Below are 23,436 nucleotides of genomic sequence, written 5' to 3' on the forward strand. Positions count from 1 at the left end.
ATTACTTGTGTGTGACTTATCCATTTTTCTGAGTTTTCAGTTTGATTCTACAGAAGCCAAAATTCTAGGGTCTTCAATATCTGAAATATAGAGTCCAAGAAATGAGATCTCTTCAGGTAGAGTAACTTTGTTTTCCAAACCAAAAATTGAATGGATGGTAGAAAAGCACAATAGTACTTAGATGGGGACAAGGGAACAAAGTATCTGAAAATAGGTCCATCCCCAAAAGTCTGGTAAAATGATTTCCTCACCCATGGAAAGGGAGGAAGTGCTTACACACAGAGAGGTTGGGGACATAAACCACAGGCTACATATCATATCCCCAGTTTTGCCTTGAGTAGGTTCTACAGTAATTTGGCTGAAGTTAAACTCAGAAACCGCTATGGAGGAGAGCCCTTCAATAGCATTTATCATTCTCAATCAGCAACTTTAATTTTATTAATAAAAAATAATAACAAAAAAACCCTCACCAATGACAAGTGAACAAACTAGCTTTAGCTACTCCTTCCTCCCAAATCAGACATGAATAAACTATGTAATTGAGAGAAAGCATGGAACCAACCAAGTCATAAAAACTATAAGAACACCTGGAGAGGTGAGAGGTAGTCTTGATGCGGTGTGGAAAAGGGGCCACATCTGCACAGCAGCCAAAGCAGGAACCCAAGGAGAGGATCAGTTAGAGATGTGAACTTCTGTGTTCACTATTGCTCTCATTATTTTGGACTGACCTTCATCCGCCTCATTGCAATAACCCCAGGCATCCATTGTCATATCAGGAGTAGCATCTGGGTTGTGAAGAAGTTGATGAAGGTGGAAGATGATCAGTTGCCCTGCCCTTGAGCATCCTCTCCATCTCCTGTGCCTCTAAATTCCCAGGCTGATGGAAAATAACCTAGAGAGACTGCCTCTTGCCAGTGATGCTATGTTCTAAGGATTTAAGGGTCAGTCCCTGACAGAGGAATTGCCAGAGGAGTGAGCTCAGTTCAATTGGGGGGTGATCTAAAATCTGATGGTGCTGGAGGCTTTCTCCACTGTGGAGCACATCCCTTCCCATCTCCTAAAAATCTCTGAAGGAACACTCTAGAGCGTGTTCCTCGTAACATTTCTTTGTAACATTTGGAGACAGGGTTGACCCCAGAATTATATGAGCTCACAGGCCAAAATAATCAGATGCCCAAGGAGTACCACCACTGAAAAACAGAGACTCAAATCTGGACATAGACCGCAAGAAGCAAAATTATTGAAACAGGCAAGCTGACAATTTAAAATAGGCATATTGAAGAGATAAAGAATGTTAAAGATAGATATTAGATAAAGATATTTAAAGATAGATAAAGATATTAGATAAATATAAAATATTAGAGAATATTAGTAATTTGGGACAGGTATAAGATGTTATAAAAATAATCAAATGGAAATATTAAACACAAAAAAAGTTAAAATAGAGAACAACAGATACCACTTTTATCTAAAACAAAATCGAAGTGAAGTAAAAGTTGCTCAGTCCTGTCTGACTCTTTGCGACCCAGTGGACTGTAGATCGCCAGTCTCCTCTCTCCATGGAATTCTCCAGGCAAGAATGGAGTGGGCTGCCATTCCTTTCTCCAGAGGATCTTCCCAGGCCAGGGATTGAACCCCAGGCTCCTGTATTACAGGCAGGCTCTTTACCATCTGAACCACCAGGGAGGCCCAAAACAAAATTGGAATTAGTCAATTAATGGAAAAGTCACTTAAAGCAAGGAATCATTTTTAAATGACACAAATACCTTCAACATTTTTTCGCTTACATAAATGCATCTTAATTTGCCAATCTTTTGATAGTCGATGCTTTTTCTCTGAATCTTAGAGTTCTAGGATATCTTTCTTGCACAAAGCACACTCAAAATATATCTACCAGAACTTCCAGTTTCTATTTCTGTGTCTTTAATTCAGAGCCAAGAATTAAAAGACATGTGCAAAGTATGTGAGTTGAGTCCTTCTGTATTTCAGTGTATTTTTGTAACATTTTACAGTTGTCCTGCTCACTACTAATTTAGTAGCATTTTCTATGCAACTAATTTTTACCATGTCTTTTCTACACATTTAACTTAGTGTTTTGAAAAAAAAAAACAATTCTTTTTCATAATGACACTTAATCTACATAGATAAATTAACCGTTACTAATACCAGTTTAAAGCAAACATATAAGACTTTGGGAGTAATGGAATTGACTCTTGTTAAGCCTAAAAATTTATGTGGTGGGTGTAGGAGTGACTTGGGCAACTGGAGAGTAATCTGATGCCATCGGCATTTGCTGTGCAAAAGGCATTGGTCACTGTGCTTTCTGGCACAGTCTTTCCCTTCATATATGTTCATGATTTATTTTGTGTACAAACTCATTCTGAACATCATCAAAAATACACATGTAGCCCAAAAGAACTTTTTGCAGGATCTTTGTGGGGTAACTCTGAAGTGCCTAACAGTTTGGAAACAAAATAAAAGTAGCTCTAAAGCACCAAAGTAAGTCAAAGCTAAAACTTTCATTCAGATTAGATTTTTGCATGCATGGATCTTATGTGAAAATAGAACTGCCTTCTTTGGAAACAAAGAGAAATACATTCTTGTACTGTAATAATTCATAATTTTTGACATTTTACCTATATTGTCAAGGATGTGCAATAGCTTCAATACAAGAGACCTTAAGGAGGGGGCTTAATGAATCTTGCTGAAAAAGAAAGCTCGACAAAGTTAATCAGTGTAAAATAAGAGTTTTCTGGAGTTCAGTACAAGCAGTGACAATCTACCCTCACCACACTTTGACTCTCACAAAGAAACAAGTCAAGCAAGCTTAATTTTCATCAGCTATTGATTTATAGATATTCGTGCCTTCATAAAAATCATTTGGTAGCTGTTTTCTAATTAAGTGGCATTATTCAAATGTCATATATTTTTTGTCTTCATTTTCATTGATTTCTCTGATTTATAAACTCTTTCACATGTTCCAATTTCTTATCATGTTTAACACAATCAACGTTCTACTCTAAGCTTCAAGCCCTCTATTGAATGCCTTTACATAATCTGCCATAGTTCAGAAACTGAATTCAAACTCTTCTTCACAATAAAAATGATTTTAACCTTTTGCTGTAATTTTTTCTTTCTTTTGTCAGACAAATTAATGAATTCTTTAGCCATCTGGAAAACAAAAAAATTTAAGAGCTTTAATATTAAATAATACTATTTACATATAGTGTTATATACTTGTATCAGACTTAAAATCATTTTGAAATACACAAGAAAACAATCTGTACCTCTTTACATTCTAAACTGTAAAATATCTACCTCCATGTATTGTACAAAGGATGACCTCAAAGCAAAAAGAAAAGTTGAACAAAGAGTTTGGCTAGCTCAGGCTAAATAGCAAATCAGTTTAATTAGTCTTCAAATTATTTTCCCTCTAAAATAGAAGATGGGGTAAGAATGGTAAAATAGTTTTCTGTTTTTTTGTTTTCTGAGATGTTCTGGCTACTGTTGTACCATTGTACATTGTACTGTTGTACCAAAGTACTCAAAATTAGCTAATTCAGAAAGTTATCAAAGGGATTCAAATATGATAGATATATTAACAAAAATGACCATTTTTATTGGGAGTAACATAAAGTGAAGCAAAGAAACTGGAAATTTTCAAGTTAATGATACAACTACGTGTTATTCCAAACCATACTTCAACTTCTCAAAATTGAGGCAAAACCTTTCTCAATTGGTTTGGCTCTAGTGTTTTCAGTTGTCCCGATACTCTGTGCATTACACTGTGAAATAGCTGATCGTAAAATAACACTGAATAATGTCCTCAGTCCTAGTCATTTTAGTTTGCAACACTTTCATTAAGGAAATGGGACGGCATAAAGCTCACAGTGTTGTGACTCAATATTCATTTTGTTGCCAGTGACAAATCCTCACGTAGAAGGACCTCACAGCCCTCATGGTGGATGGAATGGTGTAGTTTCAGTCATGTTGTGGATGGTTGTCCCTCATGTCAGTGGCAAGGGCTGGGGTATTGGTATTCAACTCAGAGACCTACCTAAAGCAATGAGATCATTAGATATCTTCCTTTTTGTGTACATTCTTTATACTCCCATTCGAGAAAGAATTCAGCATAGGCTAATTCTAAAGTTCAAAAGATGCACAAGATGAATAAGAAAGGAGATTAAGAATAGCTGTATGTAGAAAGTAGAAGAAATGGATATTAACCTTTAAAATTTTTGATAATATGTGTATTTTATCAACACATGACAATATCAATGTTTCTCTTGGTTTATTCATTAAGAGTTTTTTTTAAGCATAGTTTTAATTTCTTCAGAGAAAACATATTGTTTCAACTAGTTAATTTTCTTTATTTATTGGCAAGGCCACTGAGAAATTAATTATGCTGTGCCATGTCTCCCTTTTTTTCCCCTGAAAGACAATACTATTAGATTTGCTGAGAAGATCCTTCTGGAGGACATTTATTTGAACATAATTCTGGTCACTGTAGGCCCCCAGCCCTTGCAGATATTCTAGACTAGAGGCCCCATGTGCCAACCACAAGCTTCTAGCAAAATGTTTACTTTCAAGACAAATAAGACAGTAGGATGAAAAGTGGCTGTTGCTGTCTAAACTGTAAGATTACCTAAACTGCAGCTCTTCTGATAGAAATCCCCTTTCTGCTGTTAGAGCAAGCAGGATGAAATAAAATGATACCCTACTTGACTCTTATTTTTTATGAGCTGAAGGAGTAGAAGTAGGAGAAGCAGTTGAAAGTGAGAAGAGAACCAAATTTCAACTCAATGAAAAGAAAGATCTTCTAACAGTTGTGCTTTTTGTGACCCTATGAACTGTAGCATCATTAGGCGCCTCATCTCTAGGCAAGAATACTGAAGTGGGTCACCATTCCCTCCTCCAGGGGATCTTCCCAACCCAAGGATTGAATCTCATCTCTTATGTCTCCTGCATTGGCAGGCAGGTTCTTTACCACTAGTGCTACCTGGGAGGCCCCTCTAACTGTTACAGATATCCAAAAATGCCATTTACTTTCTTGGATAAGAGATGAGGTTTCTGCCTTTGGCCATGTTCAATTATAAGCCAGAGAGCCCTAACCAAGAGTGTTGGAGCAATCAAGCATTGGCTAGACGTCTGGACTACATACATCACAAAGTAACTCTGACTTTGAAATCGATGTTCCTATATTTTAGGCTGTGTGTGTATGTGTGTGTGTGTGTGTGTGTGTGTGTGTGTGTTTCCATTCATTGAAATAGATCTAAGGCCAGTCTTATGTGGGGAACTGATATTCCTGATCAATATCATGATTATAAGCACTTTGAAGTTGCAGACTTGAAAAGATATTCTTAACCTAATGGTACATTAACTCAAATGCAACCTTACAAAACTCTGTACTTATCCCTTAATAGCCTCCAAAACAGAGAGAATCAAAAGTAGAAAACCTCCAGAAATAAGAACACTATTATCAGTGTTTACCGGCTAACGTAATTTAGCAGACTCATAGAAAATGACCTTCCCTTTAAGTTATAAGCTCAAGGATTTCAAGAAAATCTGACTACAGTATTTATTCAGTTTAATGAAGCTCAATTCCTTGTAGCTGTAACTACATTTCTTTCCTTATATTAGCTTTACTTACTTAATGATGCCTATTCATCTTCTTAAGATGTGTTTTGCTGTGTTTTTATAGGCTGTGCTTTTGGAAGTCTCATGTTTTTAAAAAGTCAAATTAAGTTTAAAGGAGGACAATGAAAAATACAGGGGATGGGAAAGGGCTGGGTAGCAGCCAGGAGTGCATAGGGAACCCCAAAATTCTCAAAGAAATGACAAAGATGCAGCTCTCTGAACACTCAAGCCCTGTGAATAGCCTTTACTACAGGACCAGTAGAGCCCTGACCTTGAAGCATCTGATCGTGGATTTGAAGCCCACCTCCTGCAAATGGGGCAGAGACACTGCATGAAGTTTGTCTTATTTTAGGACATAGATAGATATAGATATAAAAATACACAATATATGTATAGCAGTATTATAAAACTGTACAATTGTTATATAAGACACAGTCCAGAAATTTCTCTAAGGGGAGAAGAGGTGATAGGAAAGGAGATTTGTCTTGATGTTATAAGAGCATGGCAAGACCTTTGGTTTTACTTTTGTGTTTTGAGAGGAGGAAAGAGAAGGATTGGATTGGAGTGGATGGTAAATAGACATTGTGGGGAGAAAAGTATGCCCCATCTTAAGTCACCCCCTGCTTCTACTAGTTGGGTACAAAGAAATTTACCTTTTAGGTTTCTTTACTTAAAAAAAAAAAAACAAAAAACACATGATCAGAATTACAGATATCTTCCCTACCAACAAAGAACTGCCCTGATGATCAAACAAGATGTATGAAACTCTGCTTTGTAGACTCTAATGTGTTACAAGTATTCACCGATACTATTACTAACTGTTATTAACACACATCTTTCTGTCCCTGAACCTGGATCTTGTCTAGTGGAGAGGCAGTGTAGTCTGGCAGAGGGGGTGTGGACTTTGGATAGAACTCAGGACAGCTCAGTTCTTCCCTTTATTGTGTTTTATGTGGACAAATGCATTAATATGGTCAAGTGCAGTTGTCCCAACTGTAAAATAGAAACAATAGTATCAATTTATGAGTTTTCTTGTTATAATAACGTGAATTGTTAAATTTTTTTGAAAGCCTTTAACAATTCCTTAGCACAAATCCTAAAAAGTGAGTCCCATTTGTATTATTACTATTTTATAACAATAATACTGATACTATTTTGTTGTTGTTATTTAGTTGTTATGTCATGTCCAACTCTTCTGCAACCCCATGGACTATAACCTGCCAGCTCTTCTGTCCGTGGGTTTCCCCAGGCAAGAATACTGGAGGGGGTTGCCTTTTCCTTCTCCAGAGGATCTTCCTGACCCAGGGATCAAACCCGTGTCTTCTGCACTGGCAATTCTTTACCACTGAGCCACCAGGGAAGCCAATGATACTATTACAATGTCCTAAATCTAGAAAAGGACCTCAAAAGATTGCACTTGTACTTATTTGTAAATCTTGTACTTATAAAGCTTTGGCTTCGTAAGGAGAGGCTTCACTCTGGGTACCATGATCTTGACTGGCAAGAAAGCTTCTGTCCTGGTGGTAAAGACCACAGGTCTTCAGCACAATTCATCTCCTATGCTTACCTCTAGACCCCATAGGATTTATTGGGTTCATCTTGAACAGATTCCCTCAGGATTTAGGACCAAGCAAGTATTATAATCCCAGGAGCAAAAGTTTATAATTCTAACAGAATACATTATAATGTTTGTTTGCAAATCCCCCCAATATAGTAATGAAATTGTTTATTGGTACTCTAGTTGGCTTCTTGCGTCTCAGTGGGTACAGAATCTGCCTACAATGAAAGAGACACAGGCAGATGTGAGTTCAATCCCCAGGTCGGGAAGATCCCCTGGAGGAGGGTATGGCAACCCACTCCAGTATTCTTGCCTGGAGAATCCCATGAACAGAGGAGCCTGGTGGGCTACAGTCCATAGGGTTACAAAGAGTTGGACACCACTGAAGCAACTGAACACACACACAGTCCAGTTTGTTCAGAATAGTTGTAGATATACCCAGTAACTGATAAAAAATGAAATCTGAGGTATTCTCTAAAGAAGGCTCCCAGTTAAAAAGAAAGGCAAATTTTATTAACAAATAAAAAAATTAATCCCAGGACAAAATTATGGAAAAAATAAAAGAATGCATTTAGTTCTTTCTTTACTTTCACTTTTTTTTAAACAGTTTTGTAGGTTCTTAACATCCAAATTAAAATTAATTTCAGTGCACTACTTGGACAAGTAGATGAAAGTCAGTATGTTGGGCCAAACTTTACTAAGTCAGATAGAGGCCATGTTGAGGAGTCCATGTGAATTTAATTAGTGTTAGTTAATCTGGGTGTAGTGAACTGCTATAATATGTCTGCACATGAACAAGAGTAATATAATACTTTCATTCTTTCACTATTCGGAGAAAGAATCAATCAGAATTAATAATAAACATATTTTATAAAACAGATATATAATAAAAAAGAAATGCCTCACCATGGCACCAGGTTTTCCTTCCCTTGCTTTCATGTTTAGAGTTGATATGATTTTTTTGATCCAAAAGAATTCAAGTTCTGGAAGATTCTTTGTGTAAAAGGTTATAGTAATACTTGAAAAATGATCATATGTGAAATCTATAATATAGTCAATATCAATTCAAGATAAATAAATAAAACAGATATGTTTTTTTTTCTTACTTTCTAGTAATTACAATAAGTAACACCAAATGAAAAGCATAGTATCAAAGAAGTCTGTAAAAAACATGATTTGCTGACCATATTATGTTGCTTAATTAACATAGGAGTGGTTACCATGAATTTTTAGAGCTTTTAAAGATAGATTGTCCTCTTATGCAGTTTAAATATTCCCCTAGTCTTGTTTGCACTATTAACTTGCTTCTTTTTCCTGAAGAAAAGCTTTCCCAAGCAAATATTATTTTAAACCTGAGTCTCCACCAAATGCTAACTGTGAATTAGTGGAAATAAAACAAATGTTGTTTACTGTACTAGATAAATAAAATGTTAATTCAAGTTATTTTTCATTGACCCTGAGTGGGAAGGAAGTAGATTCAAGGTTATTCATATTGAATACTGTATCAACTATTTTGACATTTGTTGTTATTATTGTTACTACTCTTATTGGTTCTGGGGTAGAGTTTGTTCTTTATTTTTTCAAAATTGACCAATAAATCTATTTCCTGGGTAATTGACTGCTCTGGGCCAGACTGGGGCAATGAAGGTTTAACAACCAAATTGGTTGCTTCTGTCAGCTTAGCCAGCAGTCTTTTTGGCACAGAGGGCCAGTTTTGTGGAAGACAAGTTTTCCATGGACCAGAGGATGGGAGATAGTTTTGCGATAATTCAAGCGCATTACATTTATTGTGCAATTTATCTCTATTTGTATTATATCAGCTCCACCTTAGATCAACAGGCTCTAGATCCCGAAGGTTGGGGACCCCTGCAGTGGAACTTAATGTAGATTCTCCTTCTGAAACATGTCTTCAGGAGAGTTTTGCCCGTGAAACACAAAGTTGAATTTGCCCACACATTTTCATTAAGTGCCCCAAGAAGGAAGTTATTATTAAGCCTATTCATTCAAAGGAATTTTGCTACATGATATAAATAGACAAAGGAGTGCTAATCAGTGCTACCGCCTTACTTTGAAGGGAATCTTTTTTAAAATTCTAACAACCAGGTACAATTTAAAATGAGTCTATCAGATTGTCAAAGGTTTTTTTTTAATTGATAAAAATTAATTTTGGCAAGGATATGAGGAAAACACAGCCTCCACACCATTGTTAGAGATGAAAATTGGTATAATCTTTCTGATAGGCAGACTGGTAGTATGTTGATAAAGTAAAATTAATGTATGTCCTTTGACAGAAGTAGCCCATATCTGGATATTTCACCTAAGGAATAGTCACTCAGCTGAGGAGAGAGGTTTGTATAAAGATGCTCAGTACAGTTTTGTTTTTAAGGGGAAAATCTGAAACAACCAAATGTCTAATAATGGGTAATAATGGACACAGTGAAATAAAATTTGATATGAAGATACAAAGAGATTATGCTGCCATTAAAAATTGTTTAGTAGATTCAAATTTATTGCCATGGAAAGAGACTTATAAATATTATTGAGCTAATGAAAGTAAATTATATAAAAATACAGTTAGATTTATGTAGCATTTTACATGATGACTGCCCTGGTGGCTCAGTGTAAAGAATCCTCCTTCCAATGCAGGAGACACGGGTTCAATTCCTGGGTCAGGAAGATCCCCTGGAGAAGGGAAGGACTGCCCACTCCAGTATTCTTGCCTGAAGGATCCCACAGCCAGAGGAGTCTGGTGGGCTACAGTCAATACGGTCACAAAAGAATCAGACACAGCTGAGTGACTGAGGACGCACACAGATAAGGATGCTTAATAATTTCCTAAAACCAAAAAGATGAAGAGTTGCTGTGAAAGCAAGGCTAAAGAAAGAAAATATTGGGGAAATACCTTTTTTCTACTCTATTTTTTAAATTTTCATTTTTAATTGAAGGACAATAGCTTTATAGTGTTGTGTGAGTTTCTTCCATACAAGAGCGTGAATCAGCTGCAAGGATACGTATATCCCCTCCCTCTGAAGCCTCCCCCCACCCCTTCTGTCTACCCATCTAGGTCATCACAGAGCACTGAACTGAGCGCCCTGTGTTACACAGCGGCTTCCCACTAGCTGTCTCTTTTACACGTGGCAGTGTGTGTCTGTCAATACTCTCAGTGTGTCCCACCCTTTCTTTCTGCCACTGTGTCTACAAGTCTCTCCTCTGTGTCTATTCCGGTCCTGCAAGTAAGTTCATCAATACCATTTTTTCTAGATTCCATATATATGTATTAATGTATTACTTCGATATTTGTTTTTCTTTCTTGTAGTTTAATTCAGTTTTTTTTAATTCTGAAAGTAACATGTTTGTAGTAAAAAATACAAACGTCAAATGTCTGTAAAGTGAACAAGCTGTGTGTACATGTGTATGTTAATACACTTGATGGATTCATCCATATACAAACATATTTTTTGTTTCTTTAACTTACTTTTTTTTTTAATGTCTCACATTCAGAAGTCCTAACTCCAGCTAATAACAGCTGAATTCATCACACACATTTTTGAACCAAACACACTGGTCTGAAAATGGGGGAAGAAGTGGACCCCAGAGACAAAATTGGGGTACGACCGCTAAGAGGCTGAATGGATCCTAGTCAGCAAGTGTCCTCTCTAGAGTAAAATACATTTGGGATGGGGACCCAAGAAGGGAAGGACCTATGCATTTAACCTTGATATGAGGTTATTAAAGCTATGACAAACCTAGACAGTGCATTAAAAAGTAGAGACATCACTTTGCCAACAAAGGTCCATATAGTCAAAGCTATGGTTTTTCCAGTAGTAATGTTTGGATGTGAGAGTTGGGCCATAATGAAGGCTGAGCATCAACGAACTGATGCTTTTGAATTGTCGTGCTAGAGAAAACTCTTGAGAGTCCCTTGGACAGAAGGATATCAAACCAGTCAATCCTAAAAAACAACTCGGAATATTCATTGGAAGGACAGTTGCTGAAGTTGAAGCTCCAATACTTTGGTCACCTGGTGCAAAGAGCCTACTCATTGGAAAAGACCCTGATGCTGGGAAAGTTTGAAGGCAGGAGGAGAAGGTGGTGACAGAGGATGAGATGGTTGGATGGCATCACCAACTCAGTGGACATGAGTTTGAGCAAACTCAGGGAGACAGTGAAGGACAGGGAAGCCTGGTGTGCTGCAGTTCATGGGATCACAAAGAGTTGTACACAACTTAACAACTGAATAATAACAGCAATGTGATTATTAATGTCAAAAACTGGGTAGTCTCTCTGGACTGAATATCTTCCCCCATCTTCCCCCTAACAAATTCATTTGTTTAAGCCCTAATCCTCAATGTGATGGCACTTAGAGGTGGGCTTTTGGGAGGTAATTAGGTCATGAGGGTGGAGTGCTCATAAATGGGATGAGTACCTTCAGAAGGTGAAACACTAGAAGGAAGTTCTCCCTTTCTCTCTGCCATGTGAGGACACAGCAAGTAGGTTGCTGTTTGCACGCCATCAAGAGGGCCTTCACCAGAACCAAATTGCCCAGCACTTGGATCTTAGAATTTCCAGCCTCCAGAACTATGAGAAATGAATTTCTGTTGTTCAAATCACCCAGTCCCTAGTATTTTGTTACAGCACCCTGGCGTGTTATGGCACATAGGCAAATCTCACTTTTTGAAAAAGTAAAGATATAATGAAATAGAAGAGTATCCCCCATCTCCTGTATTTCCCCTCGTATTTTCACATTGTCTGTGGCTATTTGGGTTACAGTGTTTGCTTAGATGGGCTGGCCTAGAATGTAAAGTGAGTGCTCAGGATAATTGATGATCACTACGACCAACCTAGATAGCATATTCAAAAGCGAAGACATTACTTTGCTGACTAAGGTCCGTCTAGTCAAGACTATGGTTTTTCCTATGGTCATGTATGGATGTGAGAGTTGGACTGTGAAGAAGGCTGAGTGTCGAAGAATTGATGCTTTTAAACTGTGGTGTTGGAGAAGACTCTTGAGAGTCCCTTGGACTGCAAGGAGATCCAACCAGTCCATTCTGAAGGAGATCAGCCCTGGGATTTCTTTGGAAGGAATGATGCTAAAGCTGAAACTCCAGTACTTTGGCCACCTCATGCGAAGGGTTGACTCATTGGAAAAGACTCTGATGCTGGGAGGGATTGGGGGCAGGAGAAGGGGACGACAGAGGATGAGATGGCTGGATGGCATCACTGACTCGATGGACGTGAGTCTGAGTAAACTCTGGGAGTTGGTGATGGACAGGGAGGCCTGGCGTGCTGCAGTTCATGGGATCGCAAAGAGTCGGACATGACTGAGTGACTGAACTGAACTGAACTGAACTGCTGCAGAAAGACCATCCTGTACTGAAAGAGCTGTGTCTTTTTAATCCATTCTTTCTATTACTGGTTTTAAATAATGTGTCTGACAAGATTCTGCTTTCTTTCTGTCAACTGTCAGTGAACAGGTATTGGGCATTATTTGTGGGGCTGTAAATACATTACATGAAAAAATAATGAGTCCTTAAAAAGTCAAGAAAAATGCCTCCAGAGACGTTTACCTCACATGGTGATTTATGTAGGTCTGGGAAGGAAGTTTCAGAAACTTCCAAATGAAAAGCCTGGAACATAAACTAATGTCTCTTCCAAATCTGCCTTTGCTGTAGCCCCTGGACATATTTCCCTTTCACTTCTAACCTGGAAGTTGGAGAATGTTTTTCATGTTCAACTTAAATTGTTTAGTTAATGGTCTAAGAATAACTCTTGGGAGCATCCCTCAGCATAACATGTTATTAGTCTATCCCTCTGACTGTAATTTGATGTATCTATTGTGTTCTTGCTGAATAAACTGATCCCTGGGATTAATCATTTTCTTTTTACCGGCTAGAAATTGTAGACGTTTAATGGATATACCTACATCAGTCAATTTAATGAGTCTCATTGTCTGAAGTTTGAAATATGATACTGATCCTGATCATTCTAATGCTGAAATATAGTTGACATTCATCCTTACCACAAGTTTCTAAGTTCTCCAAGTTTGTCTCTCTTGCCTGCCTGAGGAAGATAATTTAGCTAAAGCTTTTTTTTTTTTTTTTTAAATTTAATTCTTCCAGGGTCTGAGAACTCAAGTGCACTTTCTGGGTGATGTACAGAAGGGGCTAGAACATTCTTGCATGGTTCACTACAGGGCACATTAACCAAATCGCATAGTTTTGTTTTCTGTAAGAGGGACTGTTCTATCATCCCGGTGGGAATTGTGCCATTGAGGATCATGCTGGTAAATCTCACCCTGGGATATCACTGACAGCCTTGCAGTTGGAAAGGAGGCTGAGATGTTGACATGGATGTGGCATCTGTCCCTGGGCAGAGAGCCAGGGTAGAGTCCTGGCCAGTATGGGCAGGTCCCCTGTGCCTCTCCGGAGGCTGAGCCTAAGGATGGCCTTCCCAGATACAGGAGGACCATCTAGTCACCAAACACAGCCACAGGAAATTAAATGCACTCAAAGCTGAGTCATAATTCATGGCTTTTGTTCTCTGTTTTGTTTCCAGTTGTTTGAATTTATGAACTTCTTGGCTGAGAATGTCATCTTCTGTTACATGGGCCTGGCGCTGTTCACGTTCCAGAATCACATCTTCAATGCTCTTTTCATACTTGGAGCTTTTGTATCCTTTGAAATACTGAACACAGGGAGAAGAAAACAAACTACTTAACTTTAGGGATTATTCTTTTAAATTGTTCATTTTCCTCAGATTTACTGCAAAGTTCAAATTCAAAACATGTAAGTAATTTGAGTTAGAGGAGAAAAGCATCCTAAGAAATATTGGGGCCTTTATTAAATGTCTGTGGTTCAAGATATAAAGTTTGAAAATTGCTGAGGAAAATAAAGGGAAAAAAACTGAAAGAGGACGACATTTTTTGAATATTCAAAATATGTTTAAAATATGTTATGAATCATTTACATAAAAATTATGTCAACCCATTTTTTTTTATGTTTAATCTGCGTTAGAACGTATCAGAAAACAGCCAGGCCTTAGAACTTTAGAAATACTTTCACTGAAAGATGGTAAAATCTTTTTTCCAGTGAAGACTTTGTAAAAAGGATAGACAAAGTAAAGATCAAGTCAAATTACCATGATGGATGTGCTTTCACTATCTTAAGCATTGTGCACATGTAAGTTTAATAAGACAGCCTCTTTCCTGTAAGTAAAAGAACAGGTAAAGTCAAGACCTCACTTTTAATGCAGGGGGCTTTTCTTGCTCTAGGTCTGGGATCTAAGCATTCCCAGAGGAAAGGGATGTCTATCAGAAAAGATACTGAGCCACTGTGGATGTTCCCAGGGATAGTCAGCGGCTGTTATCCTTGTTCCTGGTTGGAAAATGGACAAGATGCCCTCTGGGATCACAGGTAGACGATCCTAACAGCCAAGAGAGCCATCTCCTCTCTGGAAGCCCTGGTCCAACTAGGCACCAGCCCTGGCCTCTTGTTCTCTTTTCACTGAGCAGAGAAGTGAATTTTCAAATTCCATCCAAGTCTTAGAAGCACGCTCCCTCTTTCCCAAGTAACTCCTACCATTTGAGGACAGACTAGCACAATCAGGGAAGATGTCCAAGATGTCAAAAGGGGACAGATGAGTACCACCAGTATTTTCATAGATTTTTTAACCTGTATAGCTTGGATTTTAGTGAAATGCCTGTTAAAGCAGAAGTTGTTTTATACATTTAGACAGGCAATTCCTCTCGAAATTAAATTCACTAAAAGAAAAAAAAAATAAGTGAAGCTTGCTAGATTTAGAGAGTATAAACTGATGGAAAGTAAGATGATAATCGTGAGCCAAAGCACATTTATCCTTTCTCAAGTGCTGCTTGAGAGGATAATGGCACAGCCTCGGAATGGTCTCTGCCTCACATTTTGCAGCAGAATTGAGCATAGAGTCAGTTATCAGCCACATAAATGTGATGAGAAAATTTACAGTGATTGAAATGGTATTGGATTAACAATTTTAAACCGAGTATATGTTCAAAGAAGACCTCTATTATTTCTGGAAAGGAACTGACATTGAAAGATGAATTTTGGAAGCGGTTTAGACATACATGTATCTACATGTTTGTTCCTATTTTCTGGGTCATAATATAGAGAAGCTTAAGGACATAATATTTAAAGCCCAAGGACTATCACACTTATTGCAACAACATTTTCCTCAATGTTTCCTTGCATTTATCCACAGGTAGCAATTTTTGTAGCCAGAGCCTGCAACATATATCCCCTCTCCTTCCTCCTGAATCTAGGCCGGAAACACACGATCCCCTGGAACTTTCAACACATGATGATGTTTTCAGGTATGTGAATTTTGTGTGTTCATGCGACTCTTCTCTCATATTTTTTCCTTGTACTTGAAAACCGTGTACACTATACATTATACTTAGAGACTTCTTGGGGAAGCATAACTTCTCTTTACCCCATTGTACCTACTTTCATGCTGCTATCCATACATTCTGTGCAACAATGGCATTTCTTTCCAGAAAGAAAATGAAATTAAAGAGAATATGGTTAAGATAGCCACGAGTTTCAATATCTGCCCGAAACTGGCCAGAATCTGGCCTAGAATAGCCACTGAACTTTTCCCTGACCTGTGCTCAGTCACTCAGTTGTGTCCGACTCTTTGGGACCACATGGACCACAGCCCGCCAGGTTCCTCTGTCCATGGGGATTCTCCAGGCAAGAATACTGGAGTAAGTTGCCATGCCCTCCCCCAGGGAATCTTTCCAACCCAGGAATCAAACCCAGCTCCCCTTCACTGCAGGCAGATTCCTTAACTGAGCCACCACGGAAGCCCTTTCCTGACCTATTTCAGATCAATTTTCAGTTGGAGGAATTTGCATAATTGTTTCACAAAATGCAGACTTACAGATAAATAGTGTGTAAGTGGTGCTGTTTCTGTCCAAAGTTATGGCTCCTTCTCCTTAGAAACCTTGCTGCTTCCCTATGCAAAGCTCCAGAAAGTTTTCATGGTTAGTACAGAAGCAAATCACATCCAAGTATGATCAGCTATTAGTTGAGAAAAGCGTTAATAGCAATTCCACCAAATACCAAGAGCTGTCCTACACACAGGTGGATGAAACCAACAAAGTCTCTATTCTCAAACCATAACCTGAAGTCCCCTTTTTCCCAAAGAAAACAAAATGAACTTGCTGACCCTGAACTGCTCTGGGGACTGTGTTTCTTTACGTTCAATTAATTTTCCTACCATCAGCCTTTTCTTATTTGGAGACTTTTCCCCTTACATGCCTTCTATGCACTTGTACACTTATATTACAGTCGGAGGCAGTTCACTGGAAGATACATGAGAGTAAAACAAAGCTTCACGATAGAGCAAACAAAATATGGGGTATACAGGAGAATATGGAAAAGGTGAGAAAAACTAGCATTTACTGCATATATGCTGCTGCTGCTAAGTTGCTTCAGTCGTGTCCGACTCTGTGTGACCCCACAGACAGCAGCCCACCAGGCTCCCCCGTCCCGGGGATTCTCCAGGCAAGAACACTGGAGTGGGTTGCCATTTCCTTCTCCAATGCATGAAAGTGAAAAGTCAAAATGAAGTCACTCAGTCGTGTCCAACTCATTGCGACCCCATGGACTGCAGCCTACCAGGCTCCTCTGTCCGTGGGATTTTCCAGGCAAGAGTACTGGTGTGGGTTGCCATTGCCTTTTGCTTTGCCTCTCATTATAAATCAATCCTAGTGAAGTGAAAGTTAAAGTTGCTCAGTTGCGTCCAACTCTTTGCAACCTCATGGACTATATGAAGTGAAGTGAAGTGAAGTCGCTCAGTTGTGTGCGACTCTTTGCAACCCCATGGACTGTAGCCCACCAGGCTCCTCCCTTCATGGGATTCTCCAGGCAAGAGTACTGGAGTGGGTTGCCATTTCCTTCTCCAGGGGATCTTCCCGACCCAGGGATCAAACCCAGGTCTCCAGCATTCCAGGCAGATGCTTTAACCTCTGAGCCGTATAAGTCCATGGAATTCTCCAGGCCAGAATACTGGAGTAGGTAGACTTTACCTTCTCCAGGGCATTTTCCCAACCCGGAGATCGAACGCAGGTCTTCTGCATTGCAGGCAGATTCTTAACCAGCTGAACAAGGAAAGCCCAAATTAATCCTATGAAGCAGATATTAATCCATTTTCTAGATGGAAAAAATGAGGTTCAGAATCTCAAAAAAAGTTTAAGTAACTTGGCTGAGGATGAAATCATTCCTAAGCCAAGGTCTGTGAAACTTCACCTCAAAACCCAACAAATCCACATTTTTAGAAGTAGGAATAAGGGCTTCCCCGGTAGCTTGGTGGTAAAGAATCTGCTTGCAATTCAAGAGACACAGGTTCAATCCTTGGGGTCAGGAAGATCTCCTAGAAAAGGAAGTGGCAACTCTCTCCAGCATTCTTGCCTGGAAAATCCCATGGACAGAGGAGCTTGGTGGGCTACGGTCCATGGGTTTACAAAGAGCTGGACACAACTTAGTGAATGAAAAACAACTAGGAATAGAAGGCTTGTTTCACCTTCACTTCCCTCCTAGCCTGTTCCGCACAGTAAAGGGTGGCAGCTCCCAGGCTGACAATGAGTCATTCAATCAAGTGCAGGCAAATGGAGGTCCAGAGTTTAAAAATGTCCTCCTGTAGGCCTCTGATGGTACTTCCCTACATTTCCAGATATGCCGGTGTGGCATGCCCAAGAGAGAGAGTCATACAGAGTGTACCAGTAGGTGATCTTTAATTTAAAGCAGTGATGAACTTTGGTAATGATTAACTCTTATATTGGGACAGCAAAACGCAGATTGGATCACGTAAAGAAGTTGGCACTGGGGTGCATTTTTGTAAAGCATTTCTAGGAGTCCTTCATTTCCATCAAAATATCAGTAGCTTCACTCTGGAGAATTGTGGTTTATTTTAAAAACTGGGATATTATATTTTAAACAATGCTTTATTTTACAAAGAAGATTTTGAGAAAAGTGCAAGGTTTAAATAGCTGTCTTGGGATGTGAAATGTCTGCCCAAATAACCTCGCGGTTTGCTGGTTTTCTGGTTTTGGCATCTTCTGTGTTTGCTTAGCTGTCAAATTGGAGCTGCATTAAAATCTGAGGCCAGCAGTATGGTATGTACGGCCAGGGGATGTGAGGAAGCCCAGAACTTGATGCTACCTTTATGATATTCTAAAGTGGGGAGTCAGCGAACTAGGGCCTTTGAACCAAATCTAGCCCGCATGAATTTTGTGAATAAAGTTGAAACATAGCTCTTCCTCTCTTTATATAATACTGCCTGGGCTGCCTTTATGCTGTGCACGCTGTGCAAAGTCACTTCAGTCGTGTTGGACTCTGTGACCCCATGGGCTGTAGTCCACAGGACTCCTCTGTCCATGGGATTCTCCAGGCAAGAATACTGGAGTGGGTTGCCCTGCCCTCCTCCAGGGATCTTCCAACCCACACCTTTTATGTCTCCTGCATTGGCAGGTAGGTCCTTTACCACTAGCACCATCAGGGAAGCCCCATCTTTACTCTACAAGGGCAGAATTGTATGTTGCAGTAGAAACTATATGATTTACAAAACCTCAACCAGTCCACTCTGAAGGAGATCAACCCTGGGATTTCTTTGGAAAGAATGATGCTAAAGCTGAAACTCCAGTACTTTGGCCACCTCATGCAAAGAGTTGACTCATTGGAAAAAACTCTGATGCTGGGAGGGATGCTGGGAGAAGGGGACGACCGAGGATGAGATGGCTGGATGGCATCACGATGGACGTGAGTCTGAGTGAACTCCGGGAGATGGTGATGAACAGGGAGGCCTGGCGTGCTGCGATTCATGGGGTTGCAAAGAGTCCGACATGACTGAGTGACTGAACTGAACTGAACTGAACTGAAAACAGCTACTACCTGGCCTTGTTCTAAAACACTTTCATCCTCTAGAAGAAAAACTATAACTCCATCACATTAATGGAATTGGCATTAATAGTTTAATTAGGGGAATACCCATCTGCCAGTTCCTATTATTAAGAACATTGACTTTTCCACTAAAAAGCTGTCTTCTTAGCTTTAAAATGAGGAAATTACTACGTTACATGGTTATGTAATTGAATCATAGATGGTCAACTCTAAAGTCACTCTGTACCTTTCTAAGACCTTTTGTGGGTAATGTTTTGAGACTCATCTCCAGAGCAAGATAGGCTAGGCATTGGTCTCTTTCTGTGGATTAAAAGAGAGAAGGAAAGAAAGACATGGAGAACTTTGGAGTATCTTGCTCAAATCCTGGCAACTAGTTAAGAGATGAAATTGAGACTTAAACCTGGGCCTCCGGACTTTGAATTTAGATCCTTCTCTGCCTTGACAGGACTTCAGATTTACCCTCAAGGTCATGAGAACAGAAGTTAAATCAAAGCCATGCCCTTCCTAGCCCAGGCAAACTCCAGCATCCAGTTCACAGTAAGCCACACATGTGGGTGACCCCCTTCCCCCAGCCATAGGCTCCGTTCTACACTGCACCCACTGATCCCCATCAGAATGTAGGAAGGATCAAGGGAGTTCACCATGTGGAGGGCAACAGTTTTCTTCAAAAGAGAATGCTCCAGACTAGGCTTTGATTTTCTGCATAAATCCTGATATTCCATACCTCATATTCCACACCTCACTCAGGACCTAAAGTTTTCAATGTATTTGCTGGGAAATAAAGAATTTAAAAGGTAAACTTAAGGTAATGCAAGCCAGAGGAGGAGGTGAAAAAGCAGATCAAATACACACAGTCTAGCCTTTTCTGGGTATGTGGACACCACAGCTGCTGAGATCAGAAAAACAACCGACCCTCTTAAAGAATATTTTCATTATAATGTAGTTTAATGTTCTTAATTATGTCCAGAGGGGTTTTGATCATCCAGTGAGAAGGAAACTTTGAAGCTCGCTGGTGGGACCTAGTTGTCCTTGCCTCACTGAGAAATGAAAATGGAGCCTCTCTTTACACAGCTCAAAACATTTTTCAGAGTCCTTAGAAGAAAGTAAATGACAATAACCCTCTATCTAAAATGGGTGAAAGTGAAAGTGAAGTCGCACAGTTGTGTCAACTGTTTGCGACCACGTGGACTGTAGTCTACCAGGCTCCTCCATCCATGGGATTCTCCAGGCAAGAATACTGGAGTGGATAGCCATTTCTTTCTCCAGGGTATCTTCCTGACCCAGGAAGTGTGAATTTATTTACACAGCCCCTCTGTCATCACCCAGCTTCTCATTTCACAGACATTTCCTTACAGGCTCGCTTAGGTAAGTGTTTGGGTGAACGGAGACCAAGCTGAGAACCCTGCCCTTAAAGCGGCTTGCAGTTTCAGAGAGAGAACTTGGCTTTGGGCCAAGGTTCACTAAGCCCTTGCAGCACAGATGGTTCAAAGGCCAATCAAATAAGAGCCAGAATTTCTGTCTTAGTCAATTACACCTGCTATGTGACAAAGCCTTTCCTCCATCATCTTTACTCTCCCCTTGTACATGACTTTTTGGCACTGGGCAGGAAGAGGGCTGGTGATGCTTTAGAAGTAGAAGTGGATTCACTTGTAAAGTTAAAGAAGCTTCAGTTTGAAGCTCCCCAGGTCCCTGTTCCAAGACCCTGAGATGAGCCCTAGCAGTGTGTTCTGATGGTATATAAAATCTGTTAAAGATATTTCTGTCTCTTTTTTCTTAAAGAGGGTCCCAAATGTATAAGTTTCAGGCCCCATAAACCTGAATCAGCTCCTATGTCCATTCTGGAGGCACCTGAGGATGAGAGCTTGCAGAGGGATCCTGGGCTCATTACTTACCTCCCGGTTGGGGAGGGGGGTGGGGGGATGGTCTTCGCACAGGGCCTGCAGTGAGCACTGAAGTAAGGCACGGAGCTTCGTAGATGGTGGGGTTTCAGCAATGTTTGGGGGGAAACCTCACATTGTTCCTGGATGATGACCATACTACCACTCCACCACCCTCTGCCCTCTCCCCTCAATACTCCACCTTTGGCTTCTAGAGCCAGTTAAAGTGAGCAAAGCCACTGTCAGGACCCAGGCTGAATTTCTCACCTAGCACAGGCCCTGTGCTAAGTCGCTTCAGTCATGTCCAACTCTTTGCGAGCCCTTGGCCTGTAGCCCACCAGGCTCCTCTGTCCATGGGATTCTCCAGGCAAGAATACTGGAGTGATTTGCCGTTTCCTCTTCCAGGGGATTTCCCGACCCAGGGATTGAACTTGTGTCTCTCATATCTCCTGCACTAGCAGGCAGGTTCTTTACCACTGAGCCACCTTGGGAAGCCCAGTCCCTACCCAGTTTATTTTGTATAGACTCAGCGTCCACACACGTGCAGCCTTAGAACCTGAAAATGAGGAACGGTCTCAAGGTCAGGAGGAGCGTGGTCTCTTTGCTTCCTCAGTCTTGAGAAGCTTTTAATAATGCAAATTCTGGTTGTTTTTTTTTTTTTTTGGTAGCTAGGTTGCAGCTCAGAGTCAGCTGGGGAAGTTTACCCTGAGACATTTTAAGACCTTCTTTAAATTCAAGGCCAGGAGTCCGTCACTGCTCTGTTGTATCGTGTGACTCCCAGCACAAAGGGCTTAAGAGGACTGCTCAGCATCCTGCCCCCCTCTCCTCGAAACTGTTCCTGTCGTGCTCAGCACAGCCCCAGTTAATGCTTGGAGTGGGCGGCCCCACCTAGCACTCAGTTCACTTGAAACCGAAGATGCAAACCTCTGTGGTTTAAATTAAAGGACGAGATGTGCTTTGCACAAATTAGCTTTCCCATTGATATGGTGCATATTACAAAGATCAGCCCTCTTGTTTTAATTCAAATCTGTGTGCTGCAATTTTTATTTAATTTAAAACTAAATAAGAGCCAAGAATTGCTAGAAGGCGGGGAAATACCAAGCCTAATTGAGCCCTGGCAGCCTTTCTGAAACCACTGGAACCACCAGGGACTGTAGGCTAGTGGGTTGTGGAGGCTCATGCAGAGTTGCTGTGCCGAACTGGACAGAAGGGAAGCCCAGAGTCATCCGGGCAGGTTGAAAGAGCCCAGCAGTGTGTCAGAAGACATGATTCGCCAATTTATCCATTTCTATTGCACTTTGAAGAGACTCTGTAACCCTGAAGTGTCCTATCCCATGAACTCGGAAGGGTTTTAACCTGGAAAATGCGATCCCAGTATATGGATATAACATAAAACCTCATCCATGAGTTTACATAACCATAAAGACAACAGCCCCAAGTGTGGCCCGGCTTTGCTGCTAATGTTGTTTGTTGCTCATTTGCTTGTCCACCAGCACTCATTAGCATCCAAATAGCTGCTGGCACTAAAGAACTAAGGGGAAGGCATGGAAGAAAAACTTTAAATTAAGAAAAATTTCCCATTAGCATTTATCTTCCCCCCTTACTAGTGAAAACACTGCCATTACTATTCAAGTTTTGGAAAACACTGTGCTCGGTATAGAACCCCAGTGTTCTATAGAACAGCTTAAGAACTCTGCCCACATGTTGGTGAGCGTTTTTCTATGTCTTTTTGGTGAGCTACTGATCAGGCTGTGGTCAGAGCCAGTCTGAGACTTTGACCCCAAAATGGCCTTCCCTTCTTGACATTCAGTTACAGAAAAGAAAAATATGTAAGTGAAGAGTCTAGGTTATTGTTTCAGCAGTGCCTAGCCATCTATGGGGTCGCACAGAGTCGGACATGACTGAAGTGATTTAGCAGCAGCAGCAGCAGTAGCAGTCTTTATCTTGGAGAAGGAAGTGGCAACCCACTCCAGTATTCTTGCCTGGAGAATCCTGTGGACAGAGGAGCCTGGTGGGCTGCTGTCCATGGGGTCGCACAGAGTCGGACACAACTGAAGCGACTTAGCATGCATGCATGCATTGGAGAAGGAAATGGCAACCCACTCCAGTGTTCTTGCCTGGAGAGTCCCAGGGACGGGGGAGCCTGGTGGGCTGTCATCTATGGGGTCGCACAGAGTCGGACACGACTGAAGCGGCTTAGCAGCTTTGTTGGCAAAGTAATGTCTCTACTTTTCGATATGCTGTCTAGGTTGGTCATAACTTTTCTTCTAAGGAGTAAGCGTCTTTTAATTTCATGGCTGCAGTCATCTGCAGTGATTTTGGAGCCCAAAAAAATAAAGTCCGACACTGATTCCACTGTTTCCCCATCTATTTCCCATGAAGTGATGGGACCAGATGCCATGATCTTTGTTTTCTGAATGTTGAGCTTTAA

The 23,436-nt window shown here is 40.4% G+C and overlaps 1 protein-coding gene across 4 annotated transcripts in view; it reads left to right on the forward strand.

Moving 5' to 3' along the window:
• Positions 1-23,436, forward strand: part of SLC9A9 (solute carrier family 9 member A9) — a 651,239-nt gene that overhangs the window by 383,737 nt on the left and 244,066 nt on the right. For all 4 annotated transcript variants that reach the window (XR_011251201.1, XM_069563205.1, XM_069563219.1 and 1 more), the window contains exons 10-11: positions 13,751-13,864; positions 15,428-15,539. Coding sequence is in view for 3 of the 4 variants with exons in the window: in XM_069563205.1 (XP_069419306.1) it covers positions 13,751-13,864; positions 15,428-15,539 (226 nt within the window). In the remaining variant the exon portion in view is untranslated. The remainder of the gene's footprint in view (positions 1-13,750; positions 13,865-15,427; positions 15,540-23,436) is intronic.

This window comes from Ovis canadensis, chromosome 1, assembly GCF_042477335.2.
Source record: "Ovis canadensis isolate MfBH-ARS-UI-01 breed Bighorn chromosome 1, ARS-UI_OviCan_v2, whole genome shotgun sequence".
Classification (NCBI taxonomy): domain Eukaryota; kingdom Metazoa; phylum Chordata; class Mammalia; order Artiodactyla; family Bovidae; genus Ovis; species Ovis canadensis.